The 18,587-nt window shown below is 33.7% G+C and overlaps 1 protein-coding gene across 1 annotated transcript; it reads left to right on the plus strand.

The window, feature by feature from the left end:
- Positions 1-4,184: 4,184 nt before the first annotated feature.
- Positions 4,185-4,715, plus strand: LOC131030791 (SKP1-like protein 12). The gene has a single exon (XM_057961705.2). It carries the CDS (start codon positions 4,185-4,187, stop codon positions 4,713-4,715), a length of 531 nt encoding a protein of 176 aa, XP_057817688.2.
- Positions 4,716-18,587: the final 13,872 nt, after the last annotated feature.

Genomic DNA, 18,587 nt, shown 5'->3' on the forward strand with positions numbered 1-18,587 from the left:
TGCCCACTTCTAATTTTTATAATTAGATTTAATTTGTATGCATTGGTCATAGGGAGATTGAGTGAGAAGTTACTCAATAAGCCTAAATTGGTCTAATTTGTCAAGTGGACCTAAAGATATGCTTCTCTATTGTATTAAATTAGTGTTCGGAAACATCAAAATCCAACACCCACACCTCTCCTCAAACAACCATCCTATTGTGTGTAATGAAACATTTCCCTAGCTTGCTTCCTCAAGTTACTCAAGTCCTCCACCAGGGATCCAAACTCCAAAATTATGTCTTAATTGTCTAAAATTGATGGGAATAGGTCTGTTGTGTGTCTTTAAATTTCTTTTCACAAGGTTGGAAGGTTCTCAAACCCTTAGGACAATCGGGTTCAATTTTAAGTGAAAACAGGGCTAAAGGGCAACTAGCCCGTGGAGGCCTAATTTAGTGAATTTTGCTTATAAAGAATAACAATAGCAATAACCATCATGAAACCTGACTTGTATGGTTTTAAAAGGTATAAAATTAAGTATTTTCATGGTTTTAGCCCTTGGGAAGTTGGTATAATGTCTGTCCACGTTTTTAGACAAATAAGTAGGGTTTTGAGAGGTTTTCATCCAAGTAACAAGGGAAGTCACTTCTAAATTGCACACCAAGCCCCCAAATTCTTTTAGAACCTTTTCCACATCATTTGAAAGAACTCTCCATCCCTATCCTACATGAAATTATGACGAACATTTGCCACACAAATAATTAATTGACTATTTTATGAACTGTTACTACATTTTCACTATTTTTACTATACTTTCAAAGGTTAGAATAGCATGGATACCTTCACCAAGGTATGGGGAAACTTTAAAAAACCTTTTCAAAACCTTCCACAAGATTCCAAGGCATGAACATGTTCACAAAGCAAGTTTAGATCCAAAATGTTATTAAATCCCCAAAACTGGGTACTTGCTACCAACTACAACTAACACACACTTGCAAGCTGAAAAGAACATTGTTTTGTGCTCCAAATACATCCAAAACTCCTTCAAGACTAGTGCATATCTCTACCTCAAGTTTTCTCACTCAAATTGGTCTTTGAGCACAAACAAGTTTGGTCTTACTCACATTGCTAGCCAATTTCATCTCCAATTTGCCTAGCACATGCTCAAAAACACTTATTTCTCACAACCCTAGCCAAAATGTACATTATTTACACTATAAATGAGCAATATAACTTGTCTAAATCCATCCATGGGAGCCCAAACGTAGATCTAGACAAGTTGATGCATTTTGGAGGCCAAAGCCCTTGACAGGGCAATCAAATAACAAAAATGAAACTAATTTTTATAATCAACTTCCAAATGCAAAACCAATGAAATTAATACATCAAATTCCTTGAATGTACACTGAAATCAATCTCCAATAAGTACAGTATGGAAAGAAACTATCCAGTAACTGTAACAAGAAAATGAGTTCAGAAAGCATTAAAAGCCAGAATTTTTTATATTTCCAATTAAGAATGTATTCAAATACATTTTCCAACCTTATACAAAGAAGAGGGAGGCATATTTATAGCATCTTTGTTCAGTTATGACATCCTGTATAGAGAAGCAACTGTAGGAGGTTTGCTTTTACAATCTTGTCTTCAAAATGACAACTTTTCCAAACAAGAAAACATATTTTGTTGCTCCAAATGACATTTTTGAGAAACCTAACTTATCTATCACTCCTACTAATACTCCACCTGTGATGGCTACATCTACATAAAATGTCAATCCTACACATGTTAGTCTTGCAATAATCCCCATCATACCACCTTCCATGATCATTCCATGTGTTTCAAAAATATCTCCTATACCTACTTATCGTCACATCCCATTTTCATATTCCAATGATCCATCCATTTATCATACCATTCCACATCCTTCATTATTAAACATCTCCAATACTCACCTATCCAATGATCTAGCCATTAATAGTCTTGCCTAAATTGTGCCCTTCTTACAATAAAAAAATTACTTCCATGACCCCATCCAAGTTCAATGTTCCTACAAATGATGTTGAAAGTCCACTTTCATTTGATGTGGTCTGTATTGTTCTACATAAGGATAATGGAATTCCCCAATTAGAGGTGTACAATAGAAAAGGTGATCCTTAACTCATGTGAAACCATTTTGCAATATGTGTATTGACTTCTCAAATGATCATACATTGATGCCTAATTTCTTTCAAGGAAACTTTGTGAAAAATCCTACAATGGTTTTGTTATTTACTTCTTTATTCTATTGATTGTTTTCAAAAATTGGCTAATTCTTTCATTCAACAACTTTAGAATAACATTTGTGGTCAAATATATTTGACTACTTTGATACATCATAAACAACATGTTAAGGAAAAGGTTATTGATTTCATTGTTAGATTTAAACACTTCCATGCTCAAATATCTTATCTCGTGATTAGTTTTCTTTTAGTTTTGGTTTTAATTGAGTTTTATTTCTATTTTGTTCTTGTCACAATTTATTCTTCTTCCTTAACTCGTCCCAAAGGGAGATCTTAGCTAAGGTTGCATGAAGTTGCTCAACAAGATTAGGTTCCCTATGATAATTTTTCTTAAGATGAGGAGGGGAGGAATGAATGCGAGAAGAACATTAAAATCTTGTTTGTTAATTCTAGCAGTATATGTGTGATGTGTTTTGTGACCATAATTTTGTGTTAGTTGCCTTTCCATATCACTTCTTTAGCATTTGTATTTTGTAACCCTTAAGAAATAGCCAAGAGGTCTATTTATTTTCATAGCATAAATATAACATTGACTTGATTCGGCTCTTTGATCTCCAAGGATTCCTGTTTATAAGGGTGAGCATCAAGGATAGTGCTAGTGAGTATCATATTCTATTTTTAAATAAACCAAAGATACCTACATTCTATTTATTTATTCTAATTATTATCATACTATATTAAAATAAAAAATAGTTGAATAGTGTTAATATCTTAAAAATTATTCTAAAAGTTGAATCAAATTGTTACATTAAGTAAAATATTAAACCATCTATTTATGCTACCAAAAATTAATAAAAGACAAGTTATGGAGAGAGGCATGATAGTAATACCTGAAATATAATAGAATATGTATGTTAACAAAAATAAAATTAAAATACTATGTATATATTCAAAAAAAATAAAGTTAAATGAACTTTCACCTAAAGAAACTAACTATAAAATAAAGCTTAAGTAAATCAAATAAAAAAATGGATGTCCAAAAGAATAACAAATAAAACTATATTTATATGCACTCAAAATAAAGTTTGGATACATACAAAACATAAAATTCATATAAAAATTTAAGGTAACTACATTACATAAAATTAAAATCTTAGTTAATAATATATTTATAAAGTATATTACTAATTAAAAATCACCTTCCAAGAAAACTAATTCACAAGAGAACATAAATCATACTATTACAGCTCACTTCTTACTATCTCTGATTACACTTCTAAGCTTACCAACATCAAATAATAAAAGCATAAATGGTCAACACCTAAAAAAACCCTAAAACATAACACCTCTCAAGACAACATAAATCACGCTCCTCACCTCTTACTATGGGTAAGGAAAGCATAATGGGTCAACATGAAAAAAACGCTAAAACATAACCACCTCCCAAGACAACATAAATCATTTTATTACACCTCACCTCTTACTATCCATAATGAAGGCATAAGTGGTCAACATGAAAAAACCCCTAAAACTTAACCACTTCCCAAGATAGCATAAATTAGGCTATTACACCTCACCTCATTCTATGCGTAAAATCACGCTATTACACTATGGTCAACATGACAAAAACCCTAAAACTTAATCACCTACACCTCACCTCTTACAAATATCCAAGCTTTTATAGACCACCTGGCAAGACAAGATAAACCACACTATTACACCTCACTCCTATTATGAATAATTACACCTCTAAACTTCACCGATATCAAATAATAAAAATTAAAACCTAAAACTTAACAACCACCTCCCAAATGAAAAAACTAATCCCTAAACAGCATAAACAAAAAATACCCTATATATACCAAATTACAAAGCGAGTTTCCCCAGCAGCATAAACAAAAATATCCCCTATTTATACCAAATTACATAGCGAGTTTCCCAACGTTTTTTGGTCAATCTCTTCTGTAACATTCCTTTCGCGACAGGCATGGCGGAGGATCCCACTGCAGCCATGGCGAAGGAATGTAAGGTGAGATTGAAGAGTTCGGATGACACTATTTTTGAGGTAGAGTATGGCGTAGCCATGCAGTCGCAGATGTTAAAGAACGCTCTGAGTGACACCGGCACTGACGGCAACGTGCCTTTGCACATCATTTCCAGTGAAATAATGGCGAAGGTGGTCGAGTACTGCGCATATCATGTTAATGCCGCCAACACCATCTCGGAGAAGGATGTGAAGATGTGGGATCAGGAGTTCGTGAAGGACCTTGATCAAGAAACCCTTTTTAATCTCATCATGGCCACCCAGTACCTGGTTATACACAATCTTCAAGATTTAATATGCCAAACTGTAGCAGACAGGATTAAGGATAAAAGAGCAGAAGAGGTCAGAGAGATATTTAACATACAAAATGACTTGACTCCTGAAGACGAGGAAGAAATCAGGCATGAAAATCAATGGACGTTTGACGAAGAAGGCTGGCCTGAAATTCAGGAAGAAGTCAGGCGTGAAGGTTGAAAACATGGTACTTACACTTTGTTGTCAAGTAACTTTATAATGAGTTTCTGTACTTCAAGAAGTTATGGATTTTATTTGATACTGGACTTAACCTGCTTTAGGTGATAAGCTGATTAGGGTTTGGATTGTTTTGAGCAGATAAATCTGAAATGTTACTTTTCATTTCATTTTTTGATATAATTTGAAATTATTAAATATCAATTGTTCTGATATTTTCTATCAAAAAATATTATTGATTAATATTTTTGATATTAATCTAGTTAATGTGTTTATGTTTTAATTGATTAATGTTTTTTAGTTTTTAATAATGGTATAGACATATATTCAGACATAATGATTGTTATTCTTTAATTTAAGAATGTTGGGTTTTATTTGGTATTGGTATTTTCATGTTGGTATTGGTATTTTCTTGATCTGCTCGACTGGGTATTGGTATTTTCCTGCAATTTTTGGACTTGATGTTGTTTTAGTTTTAAGTTGGCAAGACTAGCGCATGTTTTCTTTCAATTGTTTTCTATTTGATATTAGTATTTTACTAATGTGCTAGAATTAATGTTTTTTTAGGTCATAATTTTACAATATTTTAAGAAAGGGAGAGTGTATGTCTTTCTCGTATGTTTTCTTTTAATTATTTTGTATGATTAGTATTTTTGATATTAGTGTAGTTAATATATCCATGTTTCTATTAATTGGTATTCTTTACTTTAATAATGTTGGGGTTTATTTCAAAGTGGTATTTTCCTGTTGGACATAATATTGTGGTAAATCATAAGTTCACAATATTTTAGGAAAGAGACTATTTTAAGTTTTCTTTCAAATGTTTTTTGAAGATGCATGTCAAATGCTAGATAATTTCTCTCAATTGCTCTAATATTTTTTGTTGATATTAGTATTTGACTCAGATGTATTGATTGGTATTCTATAATCTAAGAATTTATGGGCTTTATTTGCTGCTAGTATTTGCATTTTCTATTGGACTTATGCTCTTGTATGTCATTAGTTGACAACAGTTTAAGAAAAAAAGACAAAGATATGTTTTCTTTCAATTGTTTTGTGAAGATACATCTCAAATGCTATTTTTTATTTTCAATGCTAATATAATTTAAAATTACTAGTATCAAGTGCACTATGATTTTATGTATTTGTTTTGTGAAGATACATTTCAAACACTACTATTTGTTTCGAAAATTGATATAATTTAAAATTACTAGTATCAACTAGGCTCCTCTTCTATGTTGGAATCATTTTTTATTAAGAGAAAAATAGGTTTTGAAACCCTATACAACATTTTTTGAAGGGACCTAGAACCCTTGGAATTTACAAGAATTTGAAACCCACTAGATAGAACAAAGATGCAACAAAATGTCACTCAAGTAACTATTAGTGAACCCAGAACCATACAAACAGAAGCTAATCATGAAAGAACTAAGTGCAACAACCAACAAAGGTCTCCAATTGGCAACTCCAACCCACTTCCGCAAAACTCCTCTCCGCCTCCACAAAAGAGGATCCTACCTCAATAGGAACAATAGAGGAAGAAACCACCAAGAAGAAGTGTTTCACATGATCTAACCACACCTCTAAGAAGCCAAAGAGAAGAGAAGCCTTCAAAAAGCCACTTTCAACCTCTCCCACATGGCCAACCACCCACTCCATAAGGAATGCCACCACCACAATAGGAATTACCAAAGAAAAAAAATGTTTTAGCAAGAGTCAAACCCAATCCATAGCCATGAACCACACAAAGAAAGATCAAAAGAATTATAGATCGAACCCACATAGACACAATGGAAACCTGAAAGCACTAGACTCCAAACTGAGAACTATCTCTTAACCAAAAAACAAGGAAAGCAAACAACTAATATTTTCCCTTGAAAATTAGTAGCAACATCTTAACAAGAGTAGTGCAAATTACCAATAGACAAAGAGACAAGCCCCAACAATCACATAGAGAGACTCAAATACTCCAAACAGAGACCAAACCTTCCAAACAGAAACCAAAACCTAGCACAATTGCTACCTAGAGAATGCTAAGATAGAAAAACACCACCTCTATGTACACCCATAAGAAGAAAATCCAACCCAAACAATGTCAGAAAGGTCATCATTGAAATGGTTCCAACAAGAACAAACCCATCAATAGAAACCTAAATGACCACAACAACCAATGAACCACCAAATAGGACTGAATAAAAAAATAGCAACCATAGCAACCAATAAAAGGAAAAATCCCCAAAACCTTCCACAACAACAATGTCCACCAAACTCATGGAAACAACCTTTGCAAAGGCATAAAGCAAAGAAACCTAGGAAACAAAATAGGAAAAATGACTGCCACGTCCACAGCTAGATTGAGCCAACATTAGAAGGAACCCACAACCCTGTACACGACAAAAAATAAAGAGAACCAAACATCTTGTGAACAAAGGTAGAGGCTAGTGTATGTTTTCTTTCAATTGTTTTTTGAAGATACATATCAAATTTTATTATGTTTTTTCTAAAACTGATATAATTTGAAATTATTTTCTTTTACAAATTTTATTGATTGAGATGTATTGATTTATATTGTTTAATTTAACTATTAATGGGTCTTACCTGATATTGGTATTTTCTTGTCCTACTTGACTTTATTTTATTCTAGGTCATAAGTTGAAGATATTTTAGGAAAGGGATTAGTATGTGTTTTCTTTCACTTGTTTTGTGAATATACATTTTTCTCCAAAGCTGGTATTATTTGAAATAACTACTATCAACTAAACTAATATTTTCTGTCAAAAATTATTGATTAACATCTTTGATATTCATTTAGTTAACGTGTCCATGCTTTTATTTATTAGTATTTTTTAATTTAAGATTACTATTAACGACTAGATTATTGGTTCAGATTTATTGATTGGTATTCTTTAATCTAGGAACTTATGGGTTTTACTTGATACTATTATTTCCCTTGACTAATCCACTTAATATGGGTTTAGATCAATAGTTAATATGTCCATATTTTTATTCAATAACCTTTCTTAGTTTTAAATATTTGCAAATGCATATATTCAAATGCATTGATTGGTGTTCTTTAATCTAAGAAGGCTGAATTGATAATTATTTTATGTTAGTTTAACATTATTAATATTATTGTGATTGAGTTTTTGTATGAATGCATATATTATTATAATTAGAAGATAATTTTTTACTTATTAAAAAAGAATAGATAAAAATAGTCACTTTAAAAGTTTGAATCAAAACCTAAAGCAACACTAAATATTTTTTAAAATCTGTTTTATTTCACATGGTGAAAATCATAAACAAATTTGTTTGATTCTATTGTTAATTGATTACATTTCTTTAATCTAAATAGTTTATACTCAAGGTCCATCTTATTCTTATCAAGCTCATCTTCTTGTGTTTTCTCAATTTTCAAAATATTTGTATGTATGTCAATGGGAACTTGGTCTGACAGTGAAGTTGAAAGGTTCTTAGTGAGCCCAATAGGAATCACGCCTTGATGAGTGCAATTCTCTCACATGAAAAGGGGATGAGTTTGGGATGTTCCTCACAGTAATTGGGTGGAATGTATTCCCCTTAATCCTTAGCTCTTAGCTCAAGAGGTTCAGCTAAACCGTAATTCTCTATCTAGTAGCTAAAATAAATTTGCGGACAAAAGATACTGATACTGGTAAGCAATGTCATTTTAAGTGATACTGACGAGGAGAGGCTACAAAAAAAAATTGTAGACTGTTTTGTCAAAGTAATAAAAGAATGTCATTCATGCTTGTAAAATACATAGTGAACTTTCAAAAAAACATATTTTAGTTTTCTAAAAGAGATCACACTCTACAGTTTGTAGGGATCTATGGTATGTGTAGCTTGCCAAAAGCCATTCTTTCTAACAAGTAATCCAGTAATAAGTACACAACTATTGATTTTATATGTCAAAGATTTTACTATCAAATAGCTACTTTCTAATTAGTTAAAATTTTGTGGAACCTCAATCTCATAAAAGAAGGGAAGAGTAGCATAGATTATATTTCTATAATTCATAACGATGGTTGCTTTGCTTTTGGATTTTACTATGTGTTGCTTTTTGGATTTTACTATGTGTGATTTTGTTTGCATTGATATTTCAGATCACAAGCGCCGCAAATTTTATTCGAGCTAAGTGTCATGCTATTGGTTTTAAAACTAACAATTATGCAGAATTTCATGATTCTATGGTGATTATTCAATGTGTTATGAAAAAGAAATCAAATTGTTACAGAGAAGTTAATAAGATTGCAGATTATTTGGCAAATTTAGCGATTGATAGCAATGCTAATCAGTGAGAGGTGGGTTTTGAGGAAATTCCTTCCAGGGTATGGCAAGGTTTGCAGCAATAGTTATGTGATTTTCTTTTCTTGAGTAATGTTGATGTAAAATTTTATGATGATAATTATTCCCGCTTTCTCCTTTCATTTCAAGTATTCATGTTCGTTGTCTGGGGGAGTGTTCGAGCATGGGGCTTATAAACTGATCTGCAGATACTATAGGTTTATTTTATGAGCTGTTACCAGAGGTTTTCTTCCCAGGGTTCTTTCCTCTAGTCTTTGAATCTTGTGTAAGAATAATCCACTTTTATTGAAAAAAAAAACAAAAAAACTGATTGATATATAAATATATATATATAGATATAGATATATAGTAATGTAGAAAACTGATTCTAGCGATAAGCCCATGAATCCCAATTACAACACACCGATATACAATTTCAATTAAAATAACACAACTATATTTCATTCAATCAAATATCCGTTACATTGTTATTTCTCACATTCAATCTTTTTCCCACCAGTATTTTCTCTCTGGGCCGAGTTTGTAACATTTACATTGTTTCTGTTTATTCTAACTACTTCCCAGCTGCACCTAGCCCTCCGTTCCAGCAATTATACATTCTTCTCTCTACGATATAAAGTAAATCTAGTGTTCTTTGCTAAATCTTGCCCCAAATTCCTCTTCCAAATTCACAACTCATTTGTGATATATGTGGTTTCTTAATTTCTTCTGAACCCAAATTGACGATTTCGAATCATAGGAATTGGGATTTATACTTATTTTTTTCTTGACCCATTGTATTCCCCTGTCCTGAATGCATCCTCCCAACCATGCAATTTAAACTGAAAATAATTATTTGGTTTTAATTCTGCGTAATAAGAATTACTGGCATTTCCCAGAGTTGCCTTTTCCAGGCAGCTCTTTCTTCTCTCTCTTTTCACATTCCCAATGCAGATTTAACTCGGAACCCTTCCCTTAAATTTTGACATTAATGTCTCATTTATTTCTTTATAACCTTATCATACCCACACTATACAAATCGACCCTTCCATTCTTCTTCAGCTAATGCTATAATGGTACCCCAAAAAAGCATTGGTTAGAAACATATCCAATAAAATATTTGTAAGAGAAACAAAAACGAGAATTTCTTGATGAATCTTCAGCCGAAAACTTCTTCAAACAACAAATCTCAGAAAATGCTAGAAGAATTGAAATTCAGATACTTCTATATTTCCGTACAAGTTGCTAGAGCCATTTGCGTGCTTCTTCCATCTGTTGAAAGGATTAAGAGTTTGCATTTCCATGACGACAAGTCAGGAGATGATGCAGCGAAGACACTTTCAGTGCATGTTAAGAAATACATTACTCTGAAGGTGCTAAAGCTTTATTAGGAGCTTTGAGCGAAGGCAGCAGGTTGAAAATGCTCGATTCAACATATAACATGTTTGGGACAAAAGGTGGGGTTCTTCCGAGGCAAATCATCTCTGGACATCTAGGTCTGACGGAAGTTTACTTTGGCCGTATGAATCCTAAGGATGAAGGTGTAATTGCCATTGCTGATAGCCTCAAGGAGGCAACTCCATCTCCAAGACTTCTTATGATTAAAGAAAATAATATCACTCCAAAAGCAGGTCCAGCTTTTGGCAGCATGCCTTGCTGTAAAAGATTTCCTGACAAACTTTTATGCAGGAGATAACAAACTGAAGGATGATGTATCAATTATAATATGCAAAGCAATTTCAAGAGGTCACGAGCAGCTTAAAGTACTTGATTTGAGAGAAAATGTAATGATTCTTATTGGGGCTAAGGCTGATGTGGGTGCTGTTGCAAACAAGCCTGATTTCAGTCGGCTATTTCTTGGTGAGAATTTCATCACTAAAAATGAAATTGAGATTCTGCACTTCGAAGTAACAGTTAACACCACCACAGATTTTGATGTCAAACTTATTTGGAAAGTCTTCGAAAACAATGCTTATTCTTCTTAAGTAGGACTTAAGCTTTCTCTTGTAATAATCTCATGCCATTCATATTTTTTTCCTTGAACATATAGTCTGATGTAATAAAGTAATGATAGCACAAAGTATATATGTGTAAATGATCACCGTTTCCAATATGTTCCCCTCATTGATTTCAATATTTATTAATTATGGTGAAATTATATTTTACATGGATTTCACATGATTCTATGTAATTTAAATATATAACATGTAACATTGTAAGTCAAGATAAATTAATTGATTTCAAATACTAATTGTACAACTTCAAGGACAAATTTTAAATGTTTAAGTATGGTAGATGTTATGTTGGGGAACTTCATTACTTCAAAGCATGAATTGAGTTGGCTTTCTGAAGTCCACAGATTAAACGAAAAAAATCATAGATTTTGGATTGACAGAAATGGATAAATGTAAACGTTCTCTCCCTATGATTCTTAGTTTATTGTAATTTCTGTTGTTGGGTGGTGCACCCCTTTTGTTATTTCTCTCCCTCTACTTTGCATAAAATGGAGATAAATCCTGCAACCATGAACATGGGTACTATTGTTTCTTATAACACTACTATTGGAAGAGTGGCTAGGAAGACCATTGAATTGGATGTGGAAGATGTGAATAATGATGAAAATTTTCTTAATGAAACTCAACTTTGTCTTATGATGATGGACTGCAACTGCACTGCTTCTGTAGGTACTATGACTGGTATGTTTAATGTTTTTAAAATGGATTACTCATATCAAATACAAGTGTATTTCATTATGTTGTAGGAGTTTCTCTTAATATGTTTATGAATGCTCAATGACAACAACAAAAAAAAAAGCAACCACATGCAAAGACGTTTAACAGAAAATGGGTTAAAAGCTAGCAAGCAAGAACATAAGAACCATCACGGGGTCTTTAGAAATATTTGGGGATTAACAAGGAAAGCCCAAATCAAAAGATCTAGAAATGCATTAAAAGATATAAATATACTATAAGGATATGAAATAAAGTAAGTCATTTAAGAATCTGAAACTAAGAGTGCATGAAGGGGATCTGACCAAAGTGATCAAACATGTATAGGAAGGGGAAGGAGAGAATGGCAATCAAGAGTTCGATCATTCTACAAGTTTAGGAGAAAACAATTTCATCACAAAACAGGGTCCATCATTCACCATTCTTCAGAATATTGCAGTCTTGAATAGGTAAAATGATTGGTTTTTGTGGATCCAAAAGTACATAATCTTAGTACAAGTCTAAAAATTTGTTCTATTTCTTCATGGAATATAGTTACAATGTTGGTTATGCTAAAACCCAAAAATAACTATTCATAAACATAAAAAAAAACCTTCCTAAGATACTGTGAAGAATCCCCTTATATAGTGCCTTTTCCTTGCCTCTTTCTAGGCATACACTTGAGGAATTTAATGCCTTCAATAACCGATAACTAGTTCAATTCACTTTTAGGGTTCTTTGAAGGTCAATATTTTGTTACTCCTAAAAAGATCCAACAATATGTAGAAATGATGAGTTGTCCTTGTTTGTTCTGCACAATAATTGGATACATGAAAAGGTCTTTGTAATATTCTATCCTCATGCCCCTATATATCTCTCTAGATTCAATTAATTCTTTATGAAAATAAGGGCGTCATTCCCTCTTTGAAGGAACAAAACAGGTTATGGCATTGAATGCCCATTTTGACATATGCCTTTCTCCACCCAAATGAACTTGAATATAGCCATTCCACCATCATATGCTTAGAAATAGTCTTCATTCTCTTAAAAATGCTTTTGGGTTATTGTGCTAACTTAACCCCTTAATCAACTCCAAATAACTTGCAACTTTTAGGAACATGCCTTCATTATTTTCTCAACTACGTTCGACCCCTTCCCTTGTCATCATGTGGCGTAGAGGAATCTTTGTCTTCCTAAATATTTCCATTTTTCTATAGTCTTATGGCTGCCATATATCTCATGACTAGCATGTCTTCAAGTCTACACTTTTGATTTTAATTGTGACAACTATTAATGCGTATAATTGTCACTATCATTTCTACGACTAACAAGCATGCTATGTATGTTCTCTTACTATTACTATCCAAATTTATTCATAACTACATCCAAGAATTTGCATATGATCTGACTGTACTTGGTGTCTTTGCCATCTTTATTGGGCTTATGAGCTGCCATTGCTTCATCATGTTATTGTTTCATCAAGCCTTTCTTCTAAAGCACTGTTATCTTGTATCATGACCTCTGTACTAAACATTGAGTTTAGTTTCATGTGTTGATAATAGATATTCCATGTTACTTTTATATCTTATTGACATTTTGAATAATGATCCAACAGAATAATCTTTTTCAATGTTGCTTTGTCTTCCTTTACAACGTTTCATCTTTTGACTAGTTTCTTCTCTCTATTTTTTAACTGGTTTTTTTATTCTTGAAATTCTTCTTCAATGACTCTAATTCCACCTTCTGTATGAAGACAAACTTTGTCTACCTCTTCCATTGTGCAATAGTTTTTGATTCCTATCTCTTGAACATCTTTTAATCCTCACTCTATTTCATTCTTTTCTCCTTTGCATTCAGCATAGGGGACCATGGTGCCCCTATGGAACCATGGTGCCAACAAGAACCATGGCACCCTTATGGCACCATGGCACCCTATCTAAGTAGCTCCACTTAGCCACGTCGGGTTACATGCAAATGAACAACTCAAAAACAAAAAAAAATCACACAAAACAAGGTTAGTTAGGCTACCTCATCTACTAGGAGATCCTCCTTGACAGTTTGCCTCAGAATCTCCATCCTAGTGGGCTGATCTGGTTTTTTACATGACATTTTCCCCTCTTTGTAGACCCTTTTGCGCATTAAAACAAAAAGTCTAAATAAGACAAATGATAAAGGTAATTTCTCTTAAAACCCCAATTTCTTATGTTTTACCAATCATCTCACATCTTGAGCTAGAGGACTCTAATTTTTGTGTTATTAATTACGTTGGAATCAATGATTCAATCCCCTATTTTTCCAAATTATCAATGAGCAGTGTTAATTTCCTATCAAATATTTTTGAAATAATTTGTCATTACCTACCTTACACAATTTGAAGATTTTAACATGACACCCTGCTTCTACCTCCTAATTAGTAAGTAGATATAGGTACTAAGAATACTAGTAGATTTTTAATTTCAACTAGCAATGTGATTTTGTAGAATCTGGTTCCTAACATTGCACTAAATATACTACTTATAGTGTCACAAATTGCACCTTTATGCAAATTCATGCTTATCTAGATCTCATTGTAGCATTTTCTAGACTTCGATGCCTAGTATGCTTGGGCTAGCTCACTTCAGTATATGTGTCTAGCTTTCTTGCCTAATTTAGGACCTTGGTCACAATTTAGGCTCGCTTTGGAGAGAGAATGGTGCATAAAGCACCCCACTCCCCTTAGTTTAGCCCCGAATTGAAATCACACAATGATCGAGCTGACTTAGTGAGAAATATTTTCTCTTGTACTCAACCTAGTCTATGTTTTAAATACTTGGGATAGGTATATATGCAAGGTATCTTTCCTCATTTTGAGAGTTATCTATCATCTATCAACAACAAGATAATCTTTACACAATTCCATTTCAAGAACAAGACATCAACAATCTTAATGAGAATTTCAACACAAAGAAGTCCTATGAAGGGATAATAATTTCAATTTTAGTTCTAGCCTCTACTACCTAACAACATACTTTAAATTTGAATTCCAATTCAATTTAATTCAAGGTGAATTCATAAACTATGGTTCGACTGATGCAAACCCAATTCTCCCCAACAATTTCCTCTCTTTTTTGTGTATAGGAACATGTGATGAAGCTATAGAAAGAGGTGCAAAATCATCATACAAAGATCTATAATATGCAATTAATCAGAGTTGAAACTGACTATAGTTCGCAAAGGAAAAAACTTTCTTGCTTAAGCCCAAAAGACTCCCATCGGTTCTAGTTCCTAGTTGATGGCAGAGCCTCGTTTGTAGACATCATCTACCTAGGAGGTCGCTACACTGCCCACTTCGGGTTCAAACCCTAACCAGTAGGGGAAGGAGTCTTCTGAGGGTGCCGCTTGACCCCCTTAGGTGTGCACTCCTTAGGGTGCATCTATGGTTTCTGCTCCACACTCTCTATGCCACTCTCATAGCCCTTTGGGGTGTGCTGAGATTGTAGATGGTGGTTCAAAAAATGACAAGTTATTTCCAATGGGGACTCTCTTCCTGGTATCAATTTAGAATTTTTGAGTAATATATTCTCTTTGTTGGGGATGAGAATGATATACAAGTTTTCTCATGAATTACAACTCATGGAATGTTCGACGTCTCACAAACCGCACAAGAAAGTGTTTTGTTTGAGATACGCATGAACGCATTGTAGGCCTGGATGTTCTCTGCCTTCAGGAACTCTAAATTGTCAGTTTCATGCTCAATGCTTCATGCCATGATATTTGGTCGGATAGCCTTGTTTTTTCCTCCCAGCATGAAGCTAGTCGAGGTGGAGTTGCTACACTCATCTCACCTAGTTGGCTATCTATAGTTATTTCTCATGGTTTTGATCCCATGCAGTGCGTTGTATGGGTTCTCCTATAAATTGATAATCATTCTTTCAGGATCTTCAATGTTTATGCTCCCAGTGATGTGTTTGATAGATCACACTTATCATGTTGAATTGATAACAATTTGCCACCTGCAACTTTGGTCATGTGTGGGGACTTCAATATGCTTGAGACAGCAACCGATAAGGACAAAATATTGCATTTTTGTTCGATAGCTAGTAAGAGGGAAGCTTTGTACTATATTTGTAATAAGTTGGAAATTTTTGACCCCAACACCAACTGTCGCTGCCTTGATTAGGTTTGGCACACTTGGTCTAATTTAAGAGCTGGCTCTGACAAAATTCTTACAAGTCTTGATGGTGCTATGATAACTGTGCAATCTTTTTTTTCTTTTTTTGAAGATCAAGATCTGCCCATCACTCCTCTTGTTGATGTGACGTTTTCCAATCACTTCCCCATAAATTTTAGCATTGAATGGAAGCTACCTAGGCCACATCCTTCCAAGACATAGTTCTACCTCAACATATCTCTCCTGCATCATCAAACCACGATGGTTTTGGCTTGATGATGATTGTAATGGATGACTTCATGTGTTTTCATTGATGGCATTTGTATACACACATATGTTTACATTGTCTTAGTCATCTTAGTTAAGACAAACCGATATTACTCCTATGTCCTTTGTATTGAAAAACCAGTATTATATGTATAGTGAAGTTCAAACAGTTTAGAATATGTCTAATTGATATATGCATAAATGGTATAAAACTAGCTCGGAGATCAAGCGGAGATCATAAAAGAATCAAATGGAGGGCAATCGGTTTATGTGTTGGAAGTGGTTAACTCTTAACTGGTATCGGTGTTCCAACTAGTATTCACTAATTGTGTGATGAGTTATCATTGGTCATGATGAGTTATCAATAATTGACAAATTTGGCGGCAATCTGTGATGAGTTATATTAGATTGTCTAGATACACTGCACCTAAGCAATTGTAATATGATTCCTGAGCCAAAATAAAATCTAATGTCTATATAATGACATTGTGCTGAACTATTTTTAATAATGATAAGTGATGCAAGATAAAGTTGATGTTACAAGTTTGAGTTGTTGCAAATTACATAAGTAAGTCGATGATGCAGTATTGAATGAGCTAAAGAGGGTCTATACTAGCAAGATGTGCCATCTTATCCTGACATTCTCTAAACATCCTGATAATGGATCATAGAGTGTGATCTGAAACATTGATGCAAATAAAGTTATGCAATCAAACCCAGATGAAACAATAGAATTATCCTTATGGATTATGGAAATCTGAAAACTCTAAGATGTTCTATTATTAGATCATCCCTACCTATTATTTTCTAATCACTACAATAGTTAAATCCCCTAGCAGGGTAAACTCTAACAAGCATTTTGTACAAATCCTCTAACCAAGTGATTCATTAGTTTGGGTTTTTTAAACCCTCTATTGAGGTTACTCCTAACAAGGTACTAACTTTAATAGGGTACAACTCCTAATAGGACATTAGGATCTTTAACATGATTCTCTCCTAGAATTTTGTAGACCCTAATCGGTCAGTTACCTATTACTGTAGATAGTTAACTTGTGAGTTCCATCTCACTGCATAGTTTTTCCTAGTTGGGTTTTCCATGTATAAATACTTGTGTTATGATGGATTTTTTACTTATTGTAGATGCTTTAATATCATTTTGGATTGCATGCATAATATTTAGAAAGTTTCTTAACTGTCTTTACCGGTTAGTGTTTAAAGTGGTTTTGTTGTTCCTGTTACTGATTCACCCCCCTCTTAGTGCTTTATAAGTCTATCAATTGGTATCACAGCCTAACTTCCTTAAGGCTTAATCATTTGGAAGGAAATGCTAAATCTACCATGGGGGATATGAGCTACTTAGAGATGGCTAGAGTGCTTGATACTATCAAGGAAGAGCTTGAAACCATAAGGGTCATATTTAAAGCTTCACAAGTCAAAAGGAGATAGTTAACCAAGCAACTATTGGAGATATCTGATAATAGTTCTTGAGATTAGGCTAACATTGATGCATTAGATGAAGAAGTTGAAAAGATGAATGAGGAGAAGCTAAATCTGAGAAGAGATCTTGAAGCCCTAACCATTTGCATGAGCCAAGAGCTTGAAGCTAGAAGGGCAGCTGAAGACCTAATCAAAGAGAGAGATCATGAGATTTTGAAAATCAAGTTGGAGAATGCAACTTTGCATGAACATTTGCATGAAGAGAAGGAAGAGAAGGAGGCTTTGCAGCTGGATCTTGAAATGGCAACATCCCTAAGAGAGACTCTAACAAAACACAATTAAGATCTTACCAGAGATCTCACTAAGGCTAGTGAAAATATGGAAAAGTTCAATAAGAGTTCTTCTATGCTGGATGAGAAGATCCAATCTCAGAGGATGAAAGGTGACACATCTGGACTAGGTTTCAACACATCTAAGAAAGGAGAATCTTTTGGTGCCAAGAGAAACATGCATGGAGGTAATACTGCTCCCCAGGACAAAAAGCCTACTGATAAGAAGGTTTTCAAACCTGTTTTCTTTAACTATCTCAAACTTGGTCATACTACTAATGTGTGTAGAAGAAAACCTGATGAGAACACAAGCTAAAATACTAATGCTAAATATATGTCTAGAATATTTTGAGGTTGTTGTTACACATGTAACATGTATGGACATATATTAGTTGAATGTAGATATGGAGAAAACAATCTGACACCTCACATGAATCCAAGACCTAATGGTCATTGGAGAAGAACCTATGACAATCGAGGAAACCTGAACTGGCAGAAACCCAATGTCAACCGGTTTAGTCCATATGAAATGGAAATGTTAAATAATGTGATTTGCACCATTTGCATTAATTATGGTCATGTGGCTATGAACTTTAGAAGTGGAACTAGAAGAGGCAATGCAAGATCATGGAGAGCATCTAGGATGGCATGCTATCATTGTCATAAATTGGGACACATG

Source organism: Cryptomeria japonica, chromosome 7, assembly GCF_030272615.1.
Source record: "Cryptomeria japonica chromosome 7, Sugi_1.0, whole genome shotgun sequence".
Classification (NCBI taxonomy): Eukaryota; Viridiplantae; Streptophyta; class Pinopsida; order Cupressales; family Cupressaceae; genus Cryptomeria; species Cryptomeria japonica.